This window comes from Pelobates fuscus, chromosome 6, assembly GCF_036172605.1.
Source record: "Pelobates fuscus isolate aPelFus1 chromosome 6, aPelFus1.pri, whole genome shotgun sequence".
Taxonomy (NCBI): Eukaryota; Metazoa; Chordata; class Amphibia; order Anura; family Pelobatidae; genus Pelobates; species Pelobates fuscus.
The window spans coordinates 103,056,722-103,080,729 of record NC_086322.1 but is presented as its reverse complement, the minus strand read 5'-3'; the positions used below and the strand labels follow the sequence as shown (position 1 = coordinate 103,080,729).

Below are 24,008 nucleotides of genomic sequence, written 5' to 3'. Positions count from 1 at the left end.
CTGGATCCTTTGAACTGGCACTAGTTCCGATTTGTTGAAATTTATTAGCCAGCCATGCTTTTCTAGCGATTCTATCGCTGTCCCCAGGTCTAGCTGTAGTTGACCTTGGGACTCTGCAATCAACAGCCAGTCGTCCAAATACGGAATGACAGAGATGCCCATACCTCTTAGAAAAGCTGAAACGACTACTAGCAGCTTTGTGAATACCCTGGGTGCTGATGACAGGCCGAAAGGTAATGCTCTGAACTGGTAATGTTTGATTACTGATCGGCAGCACACAGCGAACCTTAGAAGACTTTTGCTGGATTCTGCTATGGGCACATGAAGATAGGCATCTTTTAAATCCAGGGACGCAAACCAACTTTTTGGTTGAATAAGCAGAGTAGCGGACTTTATTGTTTCCATGAGGAACTTCTTTTTGATAATCCACCTGTTTACGGCTTTTAGATCTAAAATGGGTCTGAACGAACCATCTGGCTTTGGAACCAAGAAAAGTCTTGAATAGGTGCCCCGAAAACTTTCCTTGAGAGGAACTTCTTCCACCACTCTTTTCAGTAATAGAGTCGATACTTCTCGCATCAGAGAGAGTTCCATCTCTAGAGAATGAACCTCGGAACATAGAAACATTTCCATTGGGGCTTGTGATAATTCTAGAGCGTATCCGTGTTTTATCACTGTGAGAACCCAGCGATCTGATGTTGTTCCTTTCCAGTGCTCTAGGAAGTGACTCAGCCTTCCACCCACAGGCCTGGCGTCATAACTTTTTATTTCTTCTGTCAGAAAATCTTTCCTTCTTCCTATAATCAAAGGCTTTTTTATGCTGACCCCTGAAATAGTTTCTACGAAAGGAACTTCTAAATGAGGGAAGCGACTCCGCTTTACGTCTTCTAAACTGCTTCTTAAATGATTCTGGTAAAGCTTTCCTTCCTTCCTTCATCTGTTTTAACAATTCATCCAGTTTTGAACCAAAAAGTCTTCCTGGTTCAAAGGATAGGTCACACAGTGAATTCTTAGATGCTGTATCTGCTGACCAATTTTTGAGCCAAAGCGCTCTTCTGGCGACTGTTGAAGTACCTATACTCTTGGCCGAAATTTTTAGGCTTTCTGCAGACGCATCTACCAAAAAATCAGATGCCATCCTGATATTCTTTAATAGCTTTACCGGGTCTTCCTTAGTTTCTCCCGTATAAACTTTTTCTAGTTCTTCCAACCAAAGTCTTTGGGCCTTGGCAACAGATGACCCCGTAATCAAAGCTTTAGCTTGGGCTGCAGAAGATATGAACAACTTTTTTAAGGAGGAGTCAATGCGTTTGTCCATGACATCCTTGAGCCCGCTTGTGTCTCCAATCGGTAAAGTAGTTTTCTTAGAGATTTGAGCAATAGGAACGTCCACTACAGGGACCGTATCCAGCTTACAGTCTTGTTCCGATGCTAAGGAAAAAAGAGTTTTAAAATGTCTAGACAGAAACGGCTTGTGACTAGGGAATTTCCACTCTTTTAAAATCAATTCCTTAATCTGTGGGAGAAAAGGAAACACTTTGGACCTTTTCCCTGTTTCCTCAATTCCAAAAATGCACTGCACTTCTTTAATCAATTTCCCAATTGCTTCATCTGGGAAGGCAAACTCCTCATCTGAAGAATCACCACCTGAAATTTCCTCATACTCAGAACCACTAGTTACTGAACTAGTATCAGAAGCTTCCCAAGATCTCAGTCTTTTCTTAGCATGTTTTACAACTTGCGAATCTTGGGCAACCGAGGCCTGGACTGACTGTAATGCAGCCGACTGCATATCCACAAATGTTTGCTGCATACTATGTTGCAACCAGCTGAGAAAAGTAGACATTTCTGTTCTTTTTGCTTCCTCTGAAGCTTCTTTAGAACACACTGAGCACAGTTTCTTTTTATAACCATCTGGCATAGGTTGGCTACACACAGAGCAGATTAAATGCTTGGCTTTAGATGAACATTTCCCCTTTTCAGCAACTTTATCCAAATTTTCCGGATTAGACATACTGAAAAGAGAAAACAAAAAAGGGAAAACAATCAAATTTTTCTCCTTATCGATTCAGGCTAGGACCCATTTAATTAAAAACTTAATCAGTCTTACCTTAAATGGCCTGAGAGTGTGTTGGAGGGCAGGTGAGATAACACTCTTTACAACCGATCTGAGAGCTCCTGGCAAACAGAGGTTGCTGCTGGTAAATGCTCATATAAGTCCTGAAACCAAAGAGAACGCCCAGTTCAAATTTGGCGCCTGAATCAAGGTTCGCATTGCGCATGCGCATAGCGCTCCGCGACTCCCTAGTGGAACGCAACGCAACCTGTGTGTGCGTTCCACCGCAGGACTTCCCAGCCGACGCACGCCTGCGTCCTTCGTCAGACCGGCACCTGGCACGGCATTAGACGGCAACATAAAACTTGAGGGACCAAGCCGTCCGGCGTGTTAAAGGCTACTTACCCGGACATGAAGGAAGCAGTGCCCCCAGAGCCTCAGCCCTTCTCACCTGCTTCCTGGAGAACCTCCTGTCTAACCTCCCCTGCCGGAGGCAGGCAAAGAACTGGGTATGATCAGGAGGAGCTGCTACTTATGGGAAAGGAGGTAATTAGGGGAGGGTTTAAATGTTTGGAGATTTGCCTGCCTGTTTTTTCCCTCCAGATTGGATATCCCTGTGGTATAAGCACTGCCTCTAATCTGAAGGGAAAAAACAGTTTTACAGCAAAAAGCCGGCAGGTAATGATTCTACTCACCAGAACAAATTCAATAAGCTGTAGTTCTGGTGACTTTAGTGTCCCTTTAATAAAAGAAAAACCATACCACATTCTACAAGTAAGAACGATCTGTGGTTCTTTTGCCAGTTAATTCTTGGTGATTCCTCCATGACTGAACTCCTATAATCATATGCCAGCAACCTGCAGTAAAAGACTTATAATTGAACATGAAAACATATTTGACCCTTCTTCCCATGGTCACTGACCACAAAGCATTTAATAAAATTACACGACAGACAAACAAATGTTTGCATCTTTACTTACAAATATACAACTGCAATTTTAAATGGCATTATTAGTACAAATGATAAAAAGGAAAAATATATAAACAGACAGAATACATCATTTTTCGACACAGGCAAAAACACATGTGATCAGTTCATTGGTCTCTCAGGCAGGGGTCTCAAAGTATGAGCCTGGGGGATATTCTGGCCCCACTTAATATGGGCAGCAGCTACTTATCCTGAAATAGAGAAGTAAGTCCGAGTCCCATGCATACCATTCTATGTTCTGGATTGCTGGTGACCAAGTCCAAAACAGGGCTGCAACTGTGAACTTGAGGAGAGTATTGGAGTTGTGTGCTCCTTCCAGCAATCTGCATTCACATGCCAGAAATTCCCTGATTAGACAGGCTGGCACGCACAGTGCAGGTGAGCAGCCTCCATCGAGAGCTTTGCCATGCTACAAGTGCTGGGGGAACGCATTACGTGTATGAAAATATATAGCTGTATGTATCTATGGAAGTGTGCAACCATGTGTGTGTGTGCCTGTGTATATAAAAGCGTGTAGTTTTATGTAAGCATGTATGTATGGGAATGTGTAGCTGTACGTGTGAACTACTGATTTTTTTGTATGCATGTGCATCTGGCAGTGTGGATATTTCATTAAGGATGATGACCAGTTGTCACATGGTAAATTGGCTTTGAGACTCCTGCCCTAAGGCATAGAAGGGAAGTCAGTTTTACGTGCACACATCCTAATAAACCCACTAGTGCTATGCAAGGAATCCTGCACTTTGGCCATAGAGTATGGCTTATCTCCCTGTGATACTACTGTTTGGGTTTAGAGTTACATCAGCTTCTGATTTACTTCAAATGCCAATTATTATTTTTTAAGATTTTATACAAGGAGAAATTAGGGATATATGGCTGAAATAATCCATATCGACTTTCCTTAACCTCCATCTTACAGACTGTGACAAGACCAATGTGATTTCCAAGTCTTTCATTAAGCCCTTCACTCACATTTACTAGAGAAAGTTACCAACTCTCACGTGGACCATCCTTCTAAGAAAACCAATGTTTTATTTTTACATTATAAAAGATTATGAATACATAGTGCTGGATTCCTAGTCAGTTGAGCATATGCACTTTTTATGCTGTTAAAATTCCTGTGCTGATATTAATAATTATCAAAAACGTTTTAATAATAAGAAACCAAAACAAAAAGAATATTACATAAATTGCTTCTCTCTGACTAGAGAGACCGGTAAATTTACACCAACAACCTAATAAACCCAATAGATGTATCAAGTAAAGGTTTAATTTGATTTAATGGGATTTAACCCCTTAAGGACACATGACATGTGTGACATGTCATGATTCCCTTTTATTCCAGAAGTTTGGTCCTTAAGGGGTTAAAGGGCATTTTTCTCATCACCAACAATATTCTCTAGTTTACTGTTAATGTCACGTATGTGTTTCTCCGGATTCATTATGGTTTGTGATTCTAGCAGAAGGGCAGGAAGACTGGAAATCCCATACTGAAAAATGAAAGAAAGAAAGTTAATATCATGCAAAATGTACTATGAATAACCACTAAAAAGTATTTTCTCTAACAATGGTTAATTCAGGATACAGAGATAACTAATTTCTCATAAATTAACAATTATAAGCTCCTATCTATCAGTTACCCATGTAAATGACTCCCTCACTGTGGAAAGCAGAGACACGTTTTAATCCAGGCAGTCTGTGTGATTCACATTGCGTGTATAGTACCCTTTTTATTCTTGTATAAGTACATTACTTGATAACCTTGCCACTAGGAACTTTCTAAATTTCTTGGTCACTACCATCTACAAAAATAAATGTACATAAACCATAACTGGAGTAAGCATAGTGGATTGGTCGAGTCATCACAAGACACACTATAATAAATCCTTTGTAATAACATTACTAACCGTTTCTGTAGTATTTGGTTTTTTTTCCCTGAACTTAAGATATCTTTTCTGCAAATCTCCAAGATTGGAGAGGAAATGCTTTGCGTTCTTCAATGCTGTATGTTTCTCCTGCAGATCAGAGTATTTCTTTTGAAGTGCTTTAAGCTTTGACTCATTCCTGTAATAAGTTTACATAATTATCTGCACATTCAATACGTTTTTTTACAGTTCAATGCAATCAATCATTGTAATCCAAATACAATCAAGCATTCCTGCTTATATTTGTGTAGTGCAAAGCAAAAGGTTTACAATTTTAATACTAACCTAAAAGCTAACAAGAAAGCCCTATGATCACTAATAATGGCTCACTAGGAGGGGGACTTACTGCCATAGGGGCATTCTGGGAGAACAGGAACAGGATTACATCCCATTGCACACGGTCCTGAACGACACTGGTCTAAAACCACTCTCTGAAGTCACCGACATTCGGCCTCCGACCTTTCGGCAGTCGTTTCGATATACCCAATTGAGACATTTCTATCACTCTATGGTCGATAAAGCAGCCCTACACAGGGCCTTAACGCCATTCGAGAACTTATGCCTAACCAAAACTAGCCTTGATAGAGCAATTTCCTATCTCTACCAATACATCCTCATGGGAGAGCACAAGGAAGTACTCACGTTCAAGGCGCAATAGGAACACATTGTGGGCCGGGAGATTGCTCCAACCCAGTGGGAAAAAATTCTCATCCTACACCATAAATCCTCAGTGAGTTCCCGATACCAAGAAGTCAACTATTAACTCCTGTCCCAATGATATAAAACTCCATCACGCCTACACAGGATATTCCCCAACATCTCGGACGCGTGCTGGAGGTGTGGAACTGGAGAGGGCACCCTGAGACACATCTGGTGGGACTGCCCAAACATACAGCCGTTCTGAAACAAAATTAGTGAAAAAAATCACAGAGATTCTCCGGGAAACGATCCCCTTGGACATAGAGCAATACTTGCTACATTCAACACCGTGCCCAATCTCAAGATATAAAAAATCCATAGTAAGACATCTACTGGACGCAGGGCTGCCATCAGAAATTTTGGGGCCCCTGACAAAGTTCAAGGTCTGGGCCCCTAGAGCCCACTCACGAGTCCGCCCACAGGGCCATCCTTGAATCTGCCCACAAGGATGCTGTATGTGTGTAGAGTGAATGCAGAGTCTCTGTGTGTGTGTGTGTGTGTGTAGTCAATGCACAGTGTGTGTTTAGTGGATGCAGTGTGTGTAAAGTGGCCAAATGTAGTTCTGAATCTGTTGTAAGTCCCAGAATGCTTTGCTAGCTGGGGATCTACAATTTGCAGGGCTGTATTTAGCACTCAGCAGTGTATGTGTGTTTGAATATAAACATGGTATTGAATGGAGCATGTGTGTATTTGAATGTTGGTGTTTGAATGCAAGCGTGCATTTGTCTGTAGTGTATATACACACACACACAGATAGATACACACCCTGACATACATGCAAATACACAGACACACAGTTACACATATTGGCACATAGTTACACACACATATATACTCAGGTTCACACTGACATAGATACATAGACATACAAACATATACACAGACACATTCAGGTGCAAACTGACACACAGACACATACACACACTGATATACATACGAGATACAGGCACATGCATTGACATACATGGAAATATACAGACACGGTTACACACACACACACACACACACACACACACACACACACATACATTCACGTGCACACTGACACCCAGATACAGACACACAGATACACGCACACAGAGATACACACTCAGGTGCAATCTGGCACCCATATATACACAGATACACACATGCACACACTAACACTCTGATACATGCACACACACACACTGACATACATGTAAATATACAGACACACTGAAAGATATACACACACACACACACACACACTCAGGTGCACATTGACACAGATACATACAGACACACATAAACAGATACACGTAAAAAACTAAATATAAATAAAATATTTGTGTAAAAATGTAGAAAAACAACAATAAAGTAATCAATTCTATGGGCAGAATAACACCAAATAAACAGCTTTAGTTGAGAATCTCAGAAAACAAAGAAAGCGTGAGCGCTCCAGCAAAATATTATATATATATATATATATATATATATATATATATATATATAAAAATTATGGGGGGGGCGTGTCCGAGCAGCGCATGTGAGCGGACGTGCGGGACGAGTGCTCTCCAGAACAGCGACCTTTACAGCCTGATTTAGCCACAAAAACACCCCGAAAACGAGCCGACTAACGAGGGGACACATCACAAGCCGCCATGTCATCGAGATCAACGAAAAAATATAAACAACAAAAGCTAAACTCACACTTCGGAGTGCAAAATTCACTAGACCACGATGTCCAAGATGGCGCCGACGGGCCCACCTCACCGGCTCCTGACTCCGACATGGGAGACCATACTGCAGATCAGGCTGAATTTTCCAACCCAGCAACTGACCTCTCGGTGAGAACAATAATGCAGGAGCTGAAAGCTTCCTTTAAAGCAGACATCCAGCAAATGACTGCAGAAATAAAGGCCGACATAAACAACATCGGCGAAAGAACGGCAAAACTTGAAGAGCGCACGGATGAACTTATCGACGCCCACAACTCCATGGCTGAGGCCTACTCCTCGCTCAAAACAAAACTTCAATCTCTGGAGGAGAAAATGGCAGACCATGAAGATAGGAGCAGAAGAAATAATGTCCGCATTAGAGGCATACCTGAATCTATCCAGACCTCTGATCTCCCTCGGTATGTACAGGATTTATTTAAATCACTGATACCCTCTTTAAACACCCTGGACCTGATGCTGGATAGAACACACAGACTACCTAAACCTAAACACCTACCTCCAGCTACCACTAGAGACGTAATTACAAGAATACATTTCTATACAGTGAAAGATAAGATCATGCAGGCTTCCAGAAACCTGTCAAAATGGCCAGAATCCTACCAACACATCAAAATTTTCACAGACCTATCCTCTGCTACTATGCTCAAACGACGTACCTTCGCACCCATAACCACTGCACTGCGAACTGCCAACATCCCTTATAAATGGGGATTCCCCACCAAACTACTTGTGAAGAGGAACGGAGTGGACAGAGCCATCACCGATCTTAAAGAAGGCAAGCGTCTCCTGCAAGAATGGCAAGTACCGCTTCCCCCCACGGGTGCAGACCATCCAACCGCTACTGGTGCCTCCGCACCGCAACCGCTGACCAAGGAATGGTCACAGGCCCATAAGACCCACGGACACTCCACGAACTCTAAAGCTCCGACTACCTGATCCTGCTGAGGTCAAGCAGACGAGATTTACCGGAGAAAGTCATACCACCTTGACCTCTGATACTGTAACGTATAATGCTTTAATGCACCAATACTTACGGATTTAATTGCTTTATAGCTATTTTATATGTATACTCCTTGCTTTTCCCCCCCTAACCAATGGCTAATTCAATGTTTAATTTGTTACGCTGTTATGGGCGAGATGTAACCCGCTCCTTGTTAACTTACTTAACTGATTTGTTAGACTGTATAACTTTTATACAAATGTCACTATCGAATCACCCCCAAGGCCTACTAATGGCCATGTTTATCCGTTGCTTTAAGCAGCTGCATGTCACCTCCAGTGACATACGGAATGTTGTACATAGTTTTACCCCAGTTATCCCTACCCTCGAATCCAAGGGCACATTAAATATGAACCATAGATTATCTACTACTGTTATGGCACAACTAATGGGCATCCACAAGTCCAGTATAATAATATCCTGGAGGGAACAAAAAATAAAATGGAAAGGGAAGGCAGCGAACCTACGCCTTCGCAGTAGCACACCTTTTACCCGACCTTATGTCGATTAAAATATTATCTCTAAATACCAAGGGACTTAACTCCCCAAATAAAAGGAGACTAGCCCTACTTGAAGCCAAAAAGTGTAAAGCCCTTATAGCATACTACCAAGAAACGCACTTCACCTGGAAAGGCAGACCAAAATTTAACTCTAAAGACTACCCTCATGACTTTCACACTTGTTATAAATCTAAAAAACGTGGTGTGTCGACACTGATAAGTAAAGATGCCGCATTCACGTTAATACGCAAGATCAGCGATAAAAAGGGCCGTTACCTAATCATTCAATGCCTCATTAATAACAATCCCTATACCCTAATCAATGTGTACAGTCCCAATACCAATCAACATGAATTCCTGCTTATGGTTTTAGCACTCGCAGATTTGTACAAATATGGAGAGATAATCATAGGTGGTGACACTAATTTTTTGATTGACAGTAACATGGACTCCTCCTCCACAGCCGATATCTCAGCTGCCTCTCTCACCCATAGAGCAGCACTGACATCTAAGATATGTGACACCCTGGCGGCCCACCAACTGGTTGACCCATGGCGCATCCAGCACCCCGCAGAGGTGGACTTCACCTGCCACACTGCGGCACACAATAGCTATTCCCGAATTGATAGGTTTCTGGTTCCAGCCACTTATATGCCTAACATAGAAGAAACCACCATTGGGTTGATTACGTGGTCAGACCATGCACCTACCACAATGAGCCTAAGAGCACCCTTCCCTAGCAAAGGCACAGGCTCCTGGAGACTCAACGAGTCGCTCCTGACAGACCCAGCCGTTATCTCACAAATAAAGGTGGACCTCACCAATTATTTTAACGAAAACACAAACAATGAGACCTCGGTAGACCAAATTTGGTTAGCGCATAAAGCGTGTATCCGAGGAAGCTTCATAAAACAGGCAAGTCGAGCCAAAAAACTGAGAACCGCAGAATACAGTGCCCTCATAACTGAAATTGCCCAATTAACGCATTCCAACAAACGCAACCCCAATCCTAAAACGCATACACATCTTCTACAACTGCAATCCAAACTTAGAAATATAGAAATGGCCAAAACAACTTATGCTCTCCGTAAGGTTAAACACAACTTTTTTGCCAATGGGAATAAAGCAGGCGCTAAACTAGCAGCGCAGCTCAAACGTAGAATGACGGCCTCTAGAATAGCTTATCTAGGATACAAGAAAGGAGACCGCATCATCGACCCACAGGGTATAGTTTCAAAATTTGCAAACTACTACGGGGACCTATATAACTTAGCGACCGACCCCAATGTCACTCTACCAAACCCACAACTCATTCAAGACTTCTTGGGCGACTTAGACCTGCCCAACCTGACAGATGCAGACAGAGAAACCCTACAAGGCCCATTCACCCTAGAAGAACTGACCGAAGCCATAGCTCACTTGCCTACTCATAAATCTCCAGGCCCAGATGGCCTCCCCAACGCATATTATCAAACCTTTACCTCTCTCCTTTCTCCACACCTCTTAAAGGTCATGAATGAGAGTTCACAACAAGGCACCCTACCGAAAGAAATGCTGCTAGCCCATATCTCGACCCTCCCGAAACCAGGAAAGCCCCCGACACAATGTAAAAATTTCAGACCTATCTCCCTTCTGAACTGTGACGCTAAACTCTATGCGAAACTCCTTAGCAATCGACTAGCACCACTACTACACAAACTCATACATAATGACCAGTCAGGTTTTGTGAAGGGACGACAAGGCTCAGACAACACTAGAAAAATCCTTAACGTAATAGATGCCATACAGAGACAGGGATCAGAGGGTCTCTTCTTGGCGCTGGACGCCGAGAAAGCCTTCGATCGCCTCAACTGGAAGTACATGACCGAAGTCCTGAAAAAGTTTAACTTCCCGGAGAACGTCATAACGAGTATTATGGCCCTGTACAGTTGCCCAGCGGCCAGAGTGTCCCACAATGGCTTCTTATCCCAACCGTTCACAATCACAAACGGCACCCGACAAGGGTGTCCACTATCTCCCCTCCTCTACATTTTATCCTTAGAACCCCTAGCTCATAAAATCCGGACCCACCCTGACATCCATGGAATTACCATAAACGACAGAAAATACAGCCTGGCGCTTTTCGCCGATGATATTTTTATAACCCTTTCTAAACCACAACAGTCTCTACCCCCACTTATGGCTCTGTTAAAAAGTTTTGGTGACATCTCCCATTACCGCTTAAACCAGGATAAAACACAGGCATTACCAGTAGGAATGCCGAAATTAAAGGTAGACTCACTAAGTGACCGCTTCCACTTTGACTGGAGATTAACATTAATTACATACCTAGGGATGAAGATAGCATCCACTATATCTAAAACGATAACGCTTAACTACAATACCCTAGCCCTTGTGTGTAAAACGGAACTAAATAAATGGAAACATGTCATGCTCTCATGGTTGGGAAAAATCAACGCATATAAAATGATGATCCTCCCCCGTATCCTTTATTTTTTCAGAATGTTACCCCTGAAACTCCCCGCCCAATACTGTAAAGATTTACAGAAAATGTGTAATACATTCATTTGGGCAGGTAAAAAGCCTAGGGTGCCGATACGACTTCTCCAACTTGCACCCAAACTAGGAGGTGTGGGCCTGCCGAACATTGGTCAATACTATAAAGCTGCTGCACTAACCGGTGGTGTCCTCCTCCATGCCCAGCCCAACCTCTTACAATGGACAGACATGGAGAAAGCACATTGTCCAAACTCACCCCTCATTGAATATATGTGGACACCTCGCTGTCTTCGGACACGGAGACCCATGCTCTTTCCGACTACCTCCCATACCATTAATACATGGGACAAATTCCTCTCGAGCTTAGGCCACCACGAAAAATTCCATCCAAAAGCACCCATTTCAATTGTTAAATCTGTGTCACAAAACATCCCACTTCACCTCTGGACCAATGCAGGGATCACTCACATATCTCAACTAGTGAGGAATAAAGAAATGATTCCCTTCCCTGAACTGCAGACTCATTGGCAATTACCAAGCAGGGCCATCTTCTCCTACCTACAACTGAAGAGTATCATACTAGCATACATGCCGCATAGCGGCACCACCCCTGACTCCAGTTGGGTTACCCCTACTCTACTCTTAGACAGGTGCTGGTCCGCACCGACGAAACCAAAGACCCTAGCACTATGCTATAAAGCATGGCAAGAGATTGCACCCTCGCCACCCCTATCCCACAAAACCCAATGGGAGGCGGATTGTAATGAAACCCTTACACAAAACGAATGGCTGAAAGCCCTAAATGGACTCTCTAAACAGACCCGTTGTTACTCTCACATAGAAGCTCATAGGAAATTAATGTACCGATGGTACATAACCCCACAACGTCTCCATTGCATATTCCCCAACACACCACCCACTTGCTGGAGGTGTAGCAATGCCCTGGGTACATTAAAGCATATTTGGTGGTCCTGCGAAACTATCCAACCCCTATGGACGCAAGCCCGTACCATATTAGATGAACTGAATATTCCGAACTTTCCCTTGACCCCCACAGTGTGCCTACTCCTGCTCCTACCCCCGCAGTTAAATCCAGGTGAAAAACAAATCACTGCACTTACATTGATGGCAGCAAGGAGCCTCTTAGCACAATGCTGGAAATCCCAGCAATGTCCATCCATACCTCAACTACGAGCAAAGTTGGATCAATTCTACTATTATGAAAAATTATCCCTCGACACAGTAGAACGCAAGCAACGATTCAACGACACGTGGCATATATGGGAAACCACATACCACAACAAACAGATGACCCAACCAACCATGCTCACATCACCTCCCACATACCCTTAAAACAATAAAATTCCAACTCACACACTACTGCATACTCTACAAATCAAATAGCCAACCTGGCTGCCAGCCTGTAAATAAATCCTCCGATTACTACTGGCTCCCTACATTAGTGATGCCCTACCCTTCCTAGTTATCCAAGTTCTACTCCTTCACCGAGAACCACTCTCACCCCCCAAACTTAACTGTCCCACAAGGTACTAACTGAAGATCATAAGGTTACTCCATCACATAGAATGTAATGGTACACTAATAAGCTCACCTCTGAAGTTTGGGACAATGAATGTAACATGTAATTATGCTGAAATTGATCACGACATCGGATGAGACTGTAACATACCTGTTATATTGTTACTAACACTGTTGCCGCTAACTACAACACTTGCAAATGTTCCTTCAAAATGTACCTTAACGATGTTTCTATCTGTGAACCATGTAACCAATGATGACCCCTCCCTACTCTTCTTTCTGTATCCCTGATATTATTTCAAAATGCAATAAAAATCTAAATTTGAAAAAAAAAAAAAAAATTATGTATTGCACTAATTAACACACTTTAAAAAATAAAACGACCGAAAATGGGCCATGCACATAATAAAATATAAGACAGGCTATGCAAGATAAAAACGTACACAACATGGACAGGCAGCGCCAAATAGAAAAGATATACATTACAACAAAGTTACCAAAACGAACTAACAATCTGTTTAAACATTTAAATAGAGCCACAACTAAAACTAAAATAAATGGGGAATATCAACTAAGTAGTGAAAATGATTGTGGACAAAAAGTGTAGATAAAAATCAAAAGCACAGACACTAGAAAACCATTAAACATAAAAGTTGCAGCACTGCTATAAAAAAAAAATCAAAGAATAAAACAATAACAAAAACATACACTCAGGTGCACACTACCAACCAGATACAAACAAACACATAGATACACACACTGATAGATACATAGATACAAACAGACACCCACACTCTCAGGTACACATAGATACAGACAGACACCCACACTCTCAGGTACACATAGATACAGACAGACACACAAACACTCAGGTACACATAGATACAGACAGACACACAAACACTCAGGTACACACTGACACTTTTTTTTTTTAACCACCCTCCTGTTTCTTACCTTTAGGCTGCAGGAGGGTGGACTCTGCTGGCTGGGGCTGATGTGAGTGTGGGTCTGACTCTGTCCTCCTCTCCTCCCACCCTCATGTTTTTACCTTTAGGCTGCAAGAGGGTGGACTCTGCTGGCTGGGGCTGATGTGAGTGTGGGTCTGACTGTCCTCCTCTTCACACTCCCCAATGCTTCCTCCCACCCTCCTGTTTCTTACCTTTAGGCTGCAGGAGGGTGGACTCTGCTGGCTGGGGGCCTGGGGCTGATGTGGGTGTGGGTCTGACTGTCCTCCTCTACTCTTCACACTCCCCGGTGCTTCCTCCCGCGCGGGTGTTAGCTGGGAGGAAGTGAGCTCACTTCCTCCCAGCACTGCTAGTGCCAGGATCCTTAAAGGGGCCCGGACTAGCTATTAAAAATCCACGGCACTGATCGGGCCCCCTCAGGTTTGCCACTGCCAAAACACATGTATATAGCGATAACTGCTATATATATGTATGCACATTGGGAATGGGGGGCCTGGGTGCCTGGGCCCCCCAGGACCGCCGGGCCCATGACAACAGTCATGGTTGTCACCCCCTGATGGCGGCCCTGACTGGACGCGGCCAAGGCACTTATACCCGCAATGTGGAAGCAGACACAACCTCCCACAATAACCCAGTGGTATGACAGAGTGGAAGAGAGAGCGTTCCTCATAAGACAGAGCGAGAAGCTTGAACGGTGGGGGCCGTGGCTGGGGTATGGCGGCCCGGCGCTCCGGCTCGGTGAGGGAGAGACGTGAGATGCACACACCTGATAAAGACGTAACTTCCACAACGCAGTCAGACACTTAGCCGACAGGGGACAGAGAGTTAAGCCCAATAAACAGGCCACATGAATTGATCGAGAACTGCTAACTGACCCAAGACCGGATACACGGGGTGATGGGAGGACACAGAGGATGAAGGAACCAAAGCATAATGCCTCTGCGACACAATGGGTGATAGTGGGGGCCGAGAATGCACACTCACGAAGGAGAAACACACATCAAAATTAACCCAATAGGGCACAAAGACACTCCAGAACTGGCAACCAACCCTAGGACAGAGACCCCACATCCCACCGGACACATATATTATAACCGCAGCTAAACGATCAGAACAGAGAAAGCATACTCCCTCACCCCCCCCCCCCCCCCCCCCCCGGGCGTCCTGACAACTCGACCCCAGAAACCTAGACATATGTGCATGACTAATAGGCAACAATCGCCTAAACTGCGACCTACATTGACACTAATCAACTGACGAACCATACCAAAAACAAAGTACAACCATACAAAGCAAATAGACAAAGGTGCAGTTGACATAGAATCGACTAGTACACCAATACACAGACAAGTACACCAATACAGGGCAGAGCACTAGGCTCACATGTACATGCCCACACCACTCGAACACCAAAATCTGTCCGCAGCACCAGACAGATGACACCATACAGAACACAAATGGATAGGCCTGGTCAATAGAGAGACCCGCACGACCTCTATATCTACACAAAAAGTTTACATGTTTCCATGTTATCTGTTTGCTATCCAGGTTACATAGAGACCTGAGCGTCTCACCCACATCCTATATTGTTATCTCAGAGATCTGCACATCTCATGTAACCAACTGTTATAACCCACGTGTTATTGATTATCTCCTTACTTGATGTGTTGTGAAACATTTGAAAAACTCTTCAATCTTCAATAAAAAGAGATTTACAAAAAAAAAAAGCTAACAAGAGAATTATGCAAAAGTAAATTCCATTGTGTTTATGAAATGTTATAAAAGTGAATTCTAGTTTGTCCGAATAACGGTTGCCTTTGAAGTACTGGCCAAACATTACGAACATTTACAAAGAGGTAAAATGTGTGTGGCCAAACAGGTTGATTTGTATTTTCTGTTTCGACTTTAGCAATTTACTAGAGAAGTATTTTGTTTCCTGCATTCCGATGCAGCCAGCATGGTGTTAGCAAGTTTACTAATGCCTCAAGGGAGAGACAATTTTAATGTTCGGTTTCATAACATTTATTGCTGTATCTAGAATGCAGAGAAATAATTTCTAGTTGTGTAAGAGCAGCTAACACGGCAGGCTGCAATTAGTAGCTCCTGTGTTGTACCAAATTATCCACATAATGGCAAGCCCCTTAAGCGTCCAGTGAAACAAAGACATTGGCTTGTTTAGGCCAACAGCGCATATACCACGTCTTAAGCTAAAGCATTTTATACATAGAAATAATCTAAATTCAACAGATGTTGGTGTACCTAGCGACAAATCTACTGTTAACCACAGACACATGTTTCTCGATATTGCCTGTATGATATCTGTAAATCTAACCAGCATGAAACATACAGCAGAAACAGCAGAGTTTCTCTGTATCGGTTTTCCAACAACTCTGTCCGATAGGGAATAACCCTCAAATATAGTATAAAGAAAAAAGAAGTAATAGGGCTAGAAAAAGCCCATATTGGAGAGTAATACAAAAGAAGGATGGGGAGGTCCCTACCTTTAATAATCCTAAGGGAAAACAAATGAGAATAGGACAGGTAGACAGAGAGGTGGTAGTGTACCAACCACAAAAAGATATATACAGAAAATCAGATGCTTGCTAAAGATAAAGGAGCTATCTGACGAATATCCTAACTGGAGGTAAAGGCTCCCCTCAAACAAATCTCATAGAGAGGGATCCTAGATAGTAGAGAGAACTTATAAAGCCAATATGCAGAGGTAAAGAGAAAACCCTCTATAGGGAGACACTAAAGAGTCCCAGAACTTAAGCCTTGACAGGAACCCCTGTAGAGAGTAAACTGTCCCTAAGTACCTCGGCACAGTGAAAAAACCACTAGTGCCTACTATAACCAAGGTCCCTATCTGTCCTAATAACTTAAAACTAAATTAAGTAACTCAATCCATAAGTGCTACCAAAAAGTGTAAAAATAAATAAATGAATAAATAAATAGGACTAGCTCGACGCGCGTTTCGGCGTTTCAGCATGCCGTCCGTCAGGAGCAATGAACTATTAGAGCGGTTTAAATACCTTTAGGTGTAATCAATGGTAACTGTTGCCGGCTGCGTAGACCACGTGGTCTGCCGTGCATGATCGTTCCTCGTTGGTCTAACACTTCTCCAGCTCCGCCTCTTGCCGGCCGCGTCATCTGACGTGGTCCCAGCACAAGCAGGGAGGCGTGGTGCTGTAGTTAATTGGTGCCCACGTGTGGTCTGGCAAGTCCGACGTCTCTCAAACATGCCCCCTTGCCGGCCGCGTCATATGACGCGGGCGGTGAGGCGTACTATGGGCAGTACCCACATGCGGACAAATTGGAAAAAATTAGCCCATAAAGATACTACGGGCAGAATTTTCCTACATAAGTGTAATGTAATCGTCAGAAGGTGACGATATGTAGCTGTGCAATATGACCAATAGGTTAAGTGCCTAGATTAAACTTTAGGGCATGACTAACAGTTGTTATGATACATGATACATCCATCAATTTAAACATCTAAAATGCTTAATTAATATGCATCTTACAGTCCATATATAAAAAACCTGGAACAGTGAATAGTGTTATGTCAGATTACATATGATCCCTTATTTAAAGGAATAATCATACATAAGGAAACATAAAGTGACATAGAAAATATATTCAAAAAATGTGGTGTATTTACAGTGTGATATATTGTGTCCACATCAGAGGACTGGTAGGGATGTCCCTATAAATTATTGACATCCAGAATGAGAGAAGGATAGAGATGAAGAGGGTAAATTAAAGAAAGGCAGAGACAGAAAAACCCTAATTTAAGCCTGCGGGAGAGAGGGTTTTGAGTTTGTAGATCCAATAGGATTCACGCTGTCTCAATTGTTTATCCCAATCCCCCTTCCGTTGAGTTTGTGGGATATATTCTATCCCCATGAATTTTAATTTGTTGGCAGAGTTCTGATGATGAGTTTTCAGATGACGTGAAATTGGGGTTTCCAGGGGTCTTGTGACTGAATTGACGTGTTCTCTAATCCTTAATTTAAAGGGTCTAAAGGTTTTCCCCACATATTTTGTGCCGCATGAGCAGGTGAGTAAATAGATGACACCCTCTGTCCTGCAGTTAAAGAATGAGCGTACCGGAAAAATTTCGCTGTTATTACTATCCGTGAATTCCTTCGATTTTTGATCAATGAATTCACACGCGCTACAATGTCCACACCTATATGTTCCCTTTGGTAGGTAATTTTTACCTCCTCTTTTTAGGGGGGCTAGGTGGCTCTGTACCAAGGTATCGCGTAAGTTTTTTCCTCTCCGTGCCGTCACAGAGGGAAACGTGGTAACTACCTGTTTGACTTGTGGGTCAGATGTCAAAATTGGCCAGTATCGCTTCAAGGTACCCCATCATGAAGTCCCAGCCTGCATCATATGTGGCAATACAACGAATCAATATTTGATCTTGTGTCTTATTATCAGTCAAAAGAGACTCACGTTCCGTACTAATTGCTCTGGTATAGGCTCTCCGTAAAACTCTGTTGGGGTAGCCCATGTCCTTAAAGGTGTACCTAAGTTCCCATGCTTTGATTTTAAAATCATCTACAGAGGAGCAATTGCGTCTTGATCTTAGATACTGCCCTATTGGTATGCCAGCTTTTAAGGGGTGAGGGTGATGGCTGTGCCAATTTAAAAGGCTATTAGTAGCAGTTTGTTTCTTGAAGAGGGTTGTTGCAACACCTCCCCCAGACTGAATGGTTATGGTTATATCCAGAAAATTGAGCTGTTTGCCACCCATCTCGCAGGTAAATCTTAGATTAAGGTCATTCATATTGAGGAGGTTTACAAAAGTTTCAAAGTCTTTCGCATTACCAGTCCAAATAATTAGTACATCATCTATGTACCGTTTCCAACAAAAGACCATCCCCATAAAATGACTCAAATGTGGAGCTGATCTAATAGTTTTCCCAAGTGCCCAGATAAAGATTTGCATAGGAAGGAGCACAGGATGTCCCCATTGCAGTTCCCCTAATTTGCTGGTAGATGGTGCCAGTAACCCCTTAGTGACCAGGACATTTTTCAATTTTATTACCGTTAAGGACCAGGGCTCTTTTTACATTTATGCAGTGGTTGTGTTTAGATGTAATTTGCCTCTTACACATTTACTGTACCGATACATATTATATACCATTTTTCTCGCTATTAAATGTTCATTCTAAAGATACCATTATTTTCATCATATCATATAATTTACTAGAATAAAAAAAGTTAAATATGATAAAAAAAAAAAAAAAACACAGCTGGCCATCATGCACCCATGTCCCAGTTGGAACATGTCTGAAGCCGGCCAATGTAATTCACCTCCGTCAAACTGTATGTTTTTTTAAAAGTACACACCCTAGGGCATTTCACATCCCATGCCCCCATGCATAGGTCTGCCAGGATTTTGGGAAGGTACGGTTACAATTGTATGACTTGCCATTTGAGTTGAAATTGAGAGTATATCTTCTGATAGGCCTATCTTTAGCTTGGGGCTTATCACATACCCCAGTTTTATATATCGCCACAAAAGGGTACATACTTGAAACGTAGACACCCCGAGGTATTGCATGTGGAGTGCTTTGATGCAACTTTTTTTTAGCCAGACAAAAAAATAAAAAAAGTTGAACGTGTGTGGAGGTAACTGTTCAATCCTCAATTTTACACACGCACACCGCTTTTTGACTGTGATTTAGGAGAGCCCGTTGTTGGTTATTGCAAGAAAACACCCCGGGTTGTTTTCTGCGAGGCCTCCTAAGGACACCCATGCCTCCCATGCACGGGGTAAATGTAACAATCCCCCCCCCCCCCCCCCAAAAAAAGACACCAAAAAAAAAAAACTGAACGGCAAATGTTAACAAATAAATTAAAAATGGGCCAGCGTCTGGTATCGTTTGAAGCAGTCGCCAATGCAGAGTCCAGGCTGTCCAGGGCAATCAGGACAGTAATATACACTATCTTTTCTCTGCCCCCTCTTAGAACAGACCCTGCATCTTTTTGGGGGATTCTGCTTTGCCGCAGTAGGGGGAATTTTAAAAATAAAATGTGTAGCCCCAACTCTGCTCTCTCCCATCACCGCCCGGGGAGCAGGTGCATCACGGTACAAAATCCCCAAAATGAGCTGAAACTGTAAAAAATCTCAGTTGCGTCCCGGGGTTTGCTTTTTTGAACAACAAGAAAGCGTTGTGGGTTGCAATCTGCATTAGGTAGATTGCAACCTTTTTGTACCAGGCCCTTGTCTTTCGTATAACTAGGTAGGGCTGCAGCAGCTGATCTGCCAGATCAACCCCACCCATATGACGGTTATAGGTCTTGATGCACACTGGCTTCCTCGTTCTCTCAGCTCTGCCACGTACAGGGACCTCCACAGTCCCCTCAGTGTGGATGGTGGTAAGAAGGTACACATCCTTCTTGTCTCTGTACTTAACTGCCAACAGCTTCTCTTGGCGCAGAGCTGAGGTCTCCCCCCTTCATAGCCGGGTGCGTGCAAGTTGTCCTGGGAAACCTGTGCTGTTCTTTTTAATTGTGCCGCAAGCTACCGTATCAAAACAGTACAGTAGCTTGAACAAAGGGACACTTGTATAAAAATTGTCAGTATACAAGTGGTACCCTTTGTTCATCAGGGGGAATATCAGGTCCCAGACAATCTTGCCACTGGTTCCCATATGTTCTGGGCAACCTGGAGGGTCAAGGTGGCTATCCTTTCCCTCGTACACCCGGAAGGCCTGAGTATACCCAGTCTCGCTATCACAGAGCTTATACATCTTTACACTATACCTAGAGCGCTTGGAAGGAACATACTGCTTGAATCCCAGCCTTCCCTTATACGTCATCAGGGATTCATCCACGCATATATTCCTTCCAGGTGTATAAGCCTCTGCAAACCTGGCAGCAAAGTGGGTAATCAGGGGGCGGATTTTATACAGCCTGTCAAACTGGGGATGCTCCCTAGGGGGACACAGGCTGTTGTCGCTGAAGTGCATGAAATGCAGAATCATTTCATACCTCTTCCTCAACATACATTGGGAGTAAATGGGGGTAGAGCAGATAGGGCTACTGCTCCAGTAGGAGCGGATGGAGGGCTTCCTTATGATGCCCATCAGCATAGTCAATGCCCAGAATCTTTTAAATTCTGGCACATCGATGGGGCCCATTGCTGCTTTGCCAAAAAAGAATCCGGATTTGTAGCTTGAAATTGATGGGCATATAAATTCGTTTGGGCGACAATGTTCCCCAATACATCATCGCCCAGAAACACCTCCATAAACTGCTGAGGGCTAAATCCTGTGACATCCAAATTAATGCCAGGATTTGCAGTAAAGGATGGGATGTCTGGCCTCTGTCGATGAGGCACTACCCACTCCTCAGCAGTTCTGCCAGCTGGAGCAGCACGTCTCCTTCTGGCAGGGGGACTAGCAGGCACAGATACAACATCACCAGATACATCACTAGCAGTAGACACTGTATCTAGTGATGATGTATCTGAGCACCTGGCAGGGTCAAAATCAGGGTCAGAGTCTGACATAGACGCGTCAGACTCTAGCGCAAGGGTGGCATATGACTGCTCAGCGCGGGTTGACTTCCGTAACCCATGTGACATGATCACAATCACTTTACTTGGTGACCTGTCACAAAAAAAAAATAACCCCTGAAAAAATGAACAGACAGCAAAATAAGTGATGCTGTGCAAGAGCCTGTGATCTGTATAGTGATCACTGGCAGGACAGGGGTTAATGGTTCTGAAAAGAGCTTTTGGGTCTCAAAAAAGAAAAAAAGATCACAAAAAAATGAACCCCTAAAAAAAAAAAAAAAAAAAAAAAGGCACAAACAGCAAAAAAGTGCTGCTGTGCAAGAGCCTGTGATCTGTATAGTGATCACTGGCAGGACAGGGGTTAATCGTTCTGAAAAGAGCTTTTGGGTCTCAAAAAAGAAAAAAAGATCACAAAAAAATGAACCCCTAAAAAAAAAAAAAAAGGCACAAACAGCAAAAAAGTGCTGCTGTGCAAGAGCCAGTGATTATAGTGATCACTGGCAAGACAGGGGTTAATGGCTCTGAAAAGAGCCTTTGGGTCTAAAGATTTTACAAATCCCTACCTATAAATACCTAAATCTCTCTAGCTAAACCACAGATCTCTCTCCCTCTCTCACTAAAACACAAGTGAAGAGAGGGAGGCAGATCCACACTAATCAGAGAAATGGGGAACACACTTGGGATGAAATTGCTAATGGGGCAAGCTGTGATTGGATGACCCCAGCCTGCCCCTTATGATGCGGCATGCTAGGGACGCCCCCAGAAGCCCCATGATTCACTGCCTTTAGAAAAAGTAGGGGGGAGTTAATATTGATCATTTTTATGTATTTTATATTAATTTTTTTTATATATATTATTATATATGCACTGAGTGTCAGGACCCCTCAAGGCACTCATCACATGCAGAGCCTCATTGCTATACTATCAGAGCTTCCAGAGCTCAAAATAGGTGCAGACGTACCAGGTACGTCCAAGGTCATTATGGACTGTTTTCTGCCAGACGTACCTGATACGTCCGCAGTCGGGAAGGGGTTAAAGAGGAAGATATTTTTGGTAAGGACTGTTCTAAGTATGTTAGAGACAAGTTCAATATATGCAATCGGAGATTGTAGTTCTTGTTCAAGAATGGTTCTAATGTTGTTAATTCCCTGTGTATGGGGTATAGAACTGTACAGTGACTCCACATCCAGACTGCATAATAATGCTTGATCTGGTATGGAGATATCCTTCAAGAAGTTAAGCATTTGTTTTGTATCTCTTATATACGACGGTAACTTTGAGACAATAGGTGACAGAATCTTATCCAAAAATATACTCAAATTCTGGATCAAATTTCCACAACCCGATACGATCGGTCTACCTGACGGATTGTCTAGGGATTTGTGGACTTTGGGTAAGCTATAAAAGGTTGAAAGTATAGGTTGTCTCACCAGCATGAAATCAAATTCATTTTTGGTAATTAAATTTTCAAGTAGAGCCTGACTCAACAAGGCTTTGATTTCAGCAAAAAATTGCATAGTAGGGTCATGTTTTAATACTTGGTAAGAAGGTACACATCCTTCTTGTCTCTGTACTTATCATTTAGTATTTTTTGTACCATCTGTATATAGTTAGAATGATCCATGAGGACCACATTACCACCCTTATCAGATGACTTGATCACCAATCGATCATTCTCTTTAAGTTCTTTCAATGCTAATTTTTCTGTTCTAGTAAGATTACCAGTCCCTAATTCGGCTTTTTCAATTTCCCTGCATACCATATCCAGGAAGACTGCAATATTCTTGTAGTCTTTCAAATGTGGCGTGAAGAGACTCTTAGGTGCAAGGTGAGTGTTTGGGATATTAGTGACGTTAGGGTTATTGGAATCAAGGAGTTCGACTAAAGTCTCCAGACAGTCCATATCCCTGATTGTCAATCCCAAACTAGATGCTTTTAGTTCTTTCTTATGTGTACGGTATTTGTGTAGGGCTAGCTTGCGAGCGAACAAGTGTAAGTCCTTTGTCCAAAGGAATTTATTGAAAGGAGGTGTGGGTACAAAGGATAAACCTTTTGAGAGAGTTTTGGATTGTGTATCAGACAGTGTAAATGAGGATAAATTAATTATCCTTAAATCTTTGGTTATTGACGTCGTTGTCTTCTCGGACCTCTGCCTCTCTGTGCTTTTCTTGCGGCTTTTCTGGGGCGTTGGAGTTAGTCTGCTTGTCGTAGCCCTAAAAAATCTACACCCTTCCTTAATATGCTCTTAGGCTCAGTTTGTATGGGATTGGTGTTGTAGACTCACCCTCATTGTCAGTGGATTCATATTCAGAAGTGCTAAAGTGATCAGAGTCAATTCTCACTTTCCTTTTTGTCTGACGATAAACTCTCCCTGTCTCTAAGTCTGTAGTGTCTCTTATAAATTTATGATGTTTTTTAATTTAATTTGGTAAGAGAATCTATCCAGATTAGTCTTTAATTTTACTTCTAGACTTTAGAATTGGGGATCATCCTTAAACTTTTGGATGTTTTCAATCTCAGTATCTAGGGTTTTTTGAATGTTTGTCAGATGTATGGTCTCATATTTACACACTATAGACATGAAAGTGGAAGAGCATTTTGCT

General features: G+C 42.8%; 1 protein-coding gene across 1 annotated transcript in view; it reads right to left on the bottom strand.

Annotated features, from left to right (window-relative positions):
* Positions 1 to 4,386: 4,386 nt before the first annotated feature.
* The window catches only part of CENPU (centromere protein U), a 44,443-nt gene continuing 24,821 nt past the window's right edge, over positions 4,387 to 24,008 (bottom strand). Inside the window, exons 14-15 of the mRNA XM_063458127.1 lie at positions 4,952 to 5,108; positions 4,387 to 4,534 (exon numbers count right to left, since the gene is read on the bottom strand). Coding sequence (XP_063314197.1) covers positions 4,409 to 4,534; positions 4,952 to 5,108 — 283 coding nt within the window. The 3' untranslated portion in view covers positions 4,387 to 4,408. The remainder of the gene's footprint in view (positions 4,535 to 4,951; positions 5,109 to 24,008) is intronic.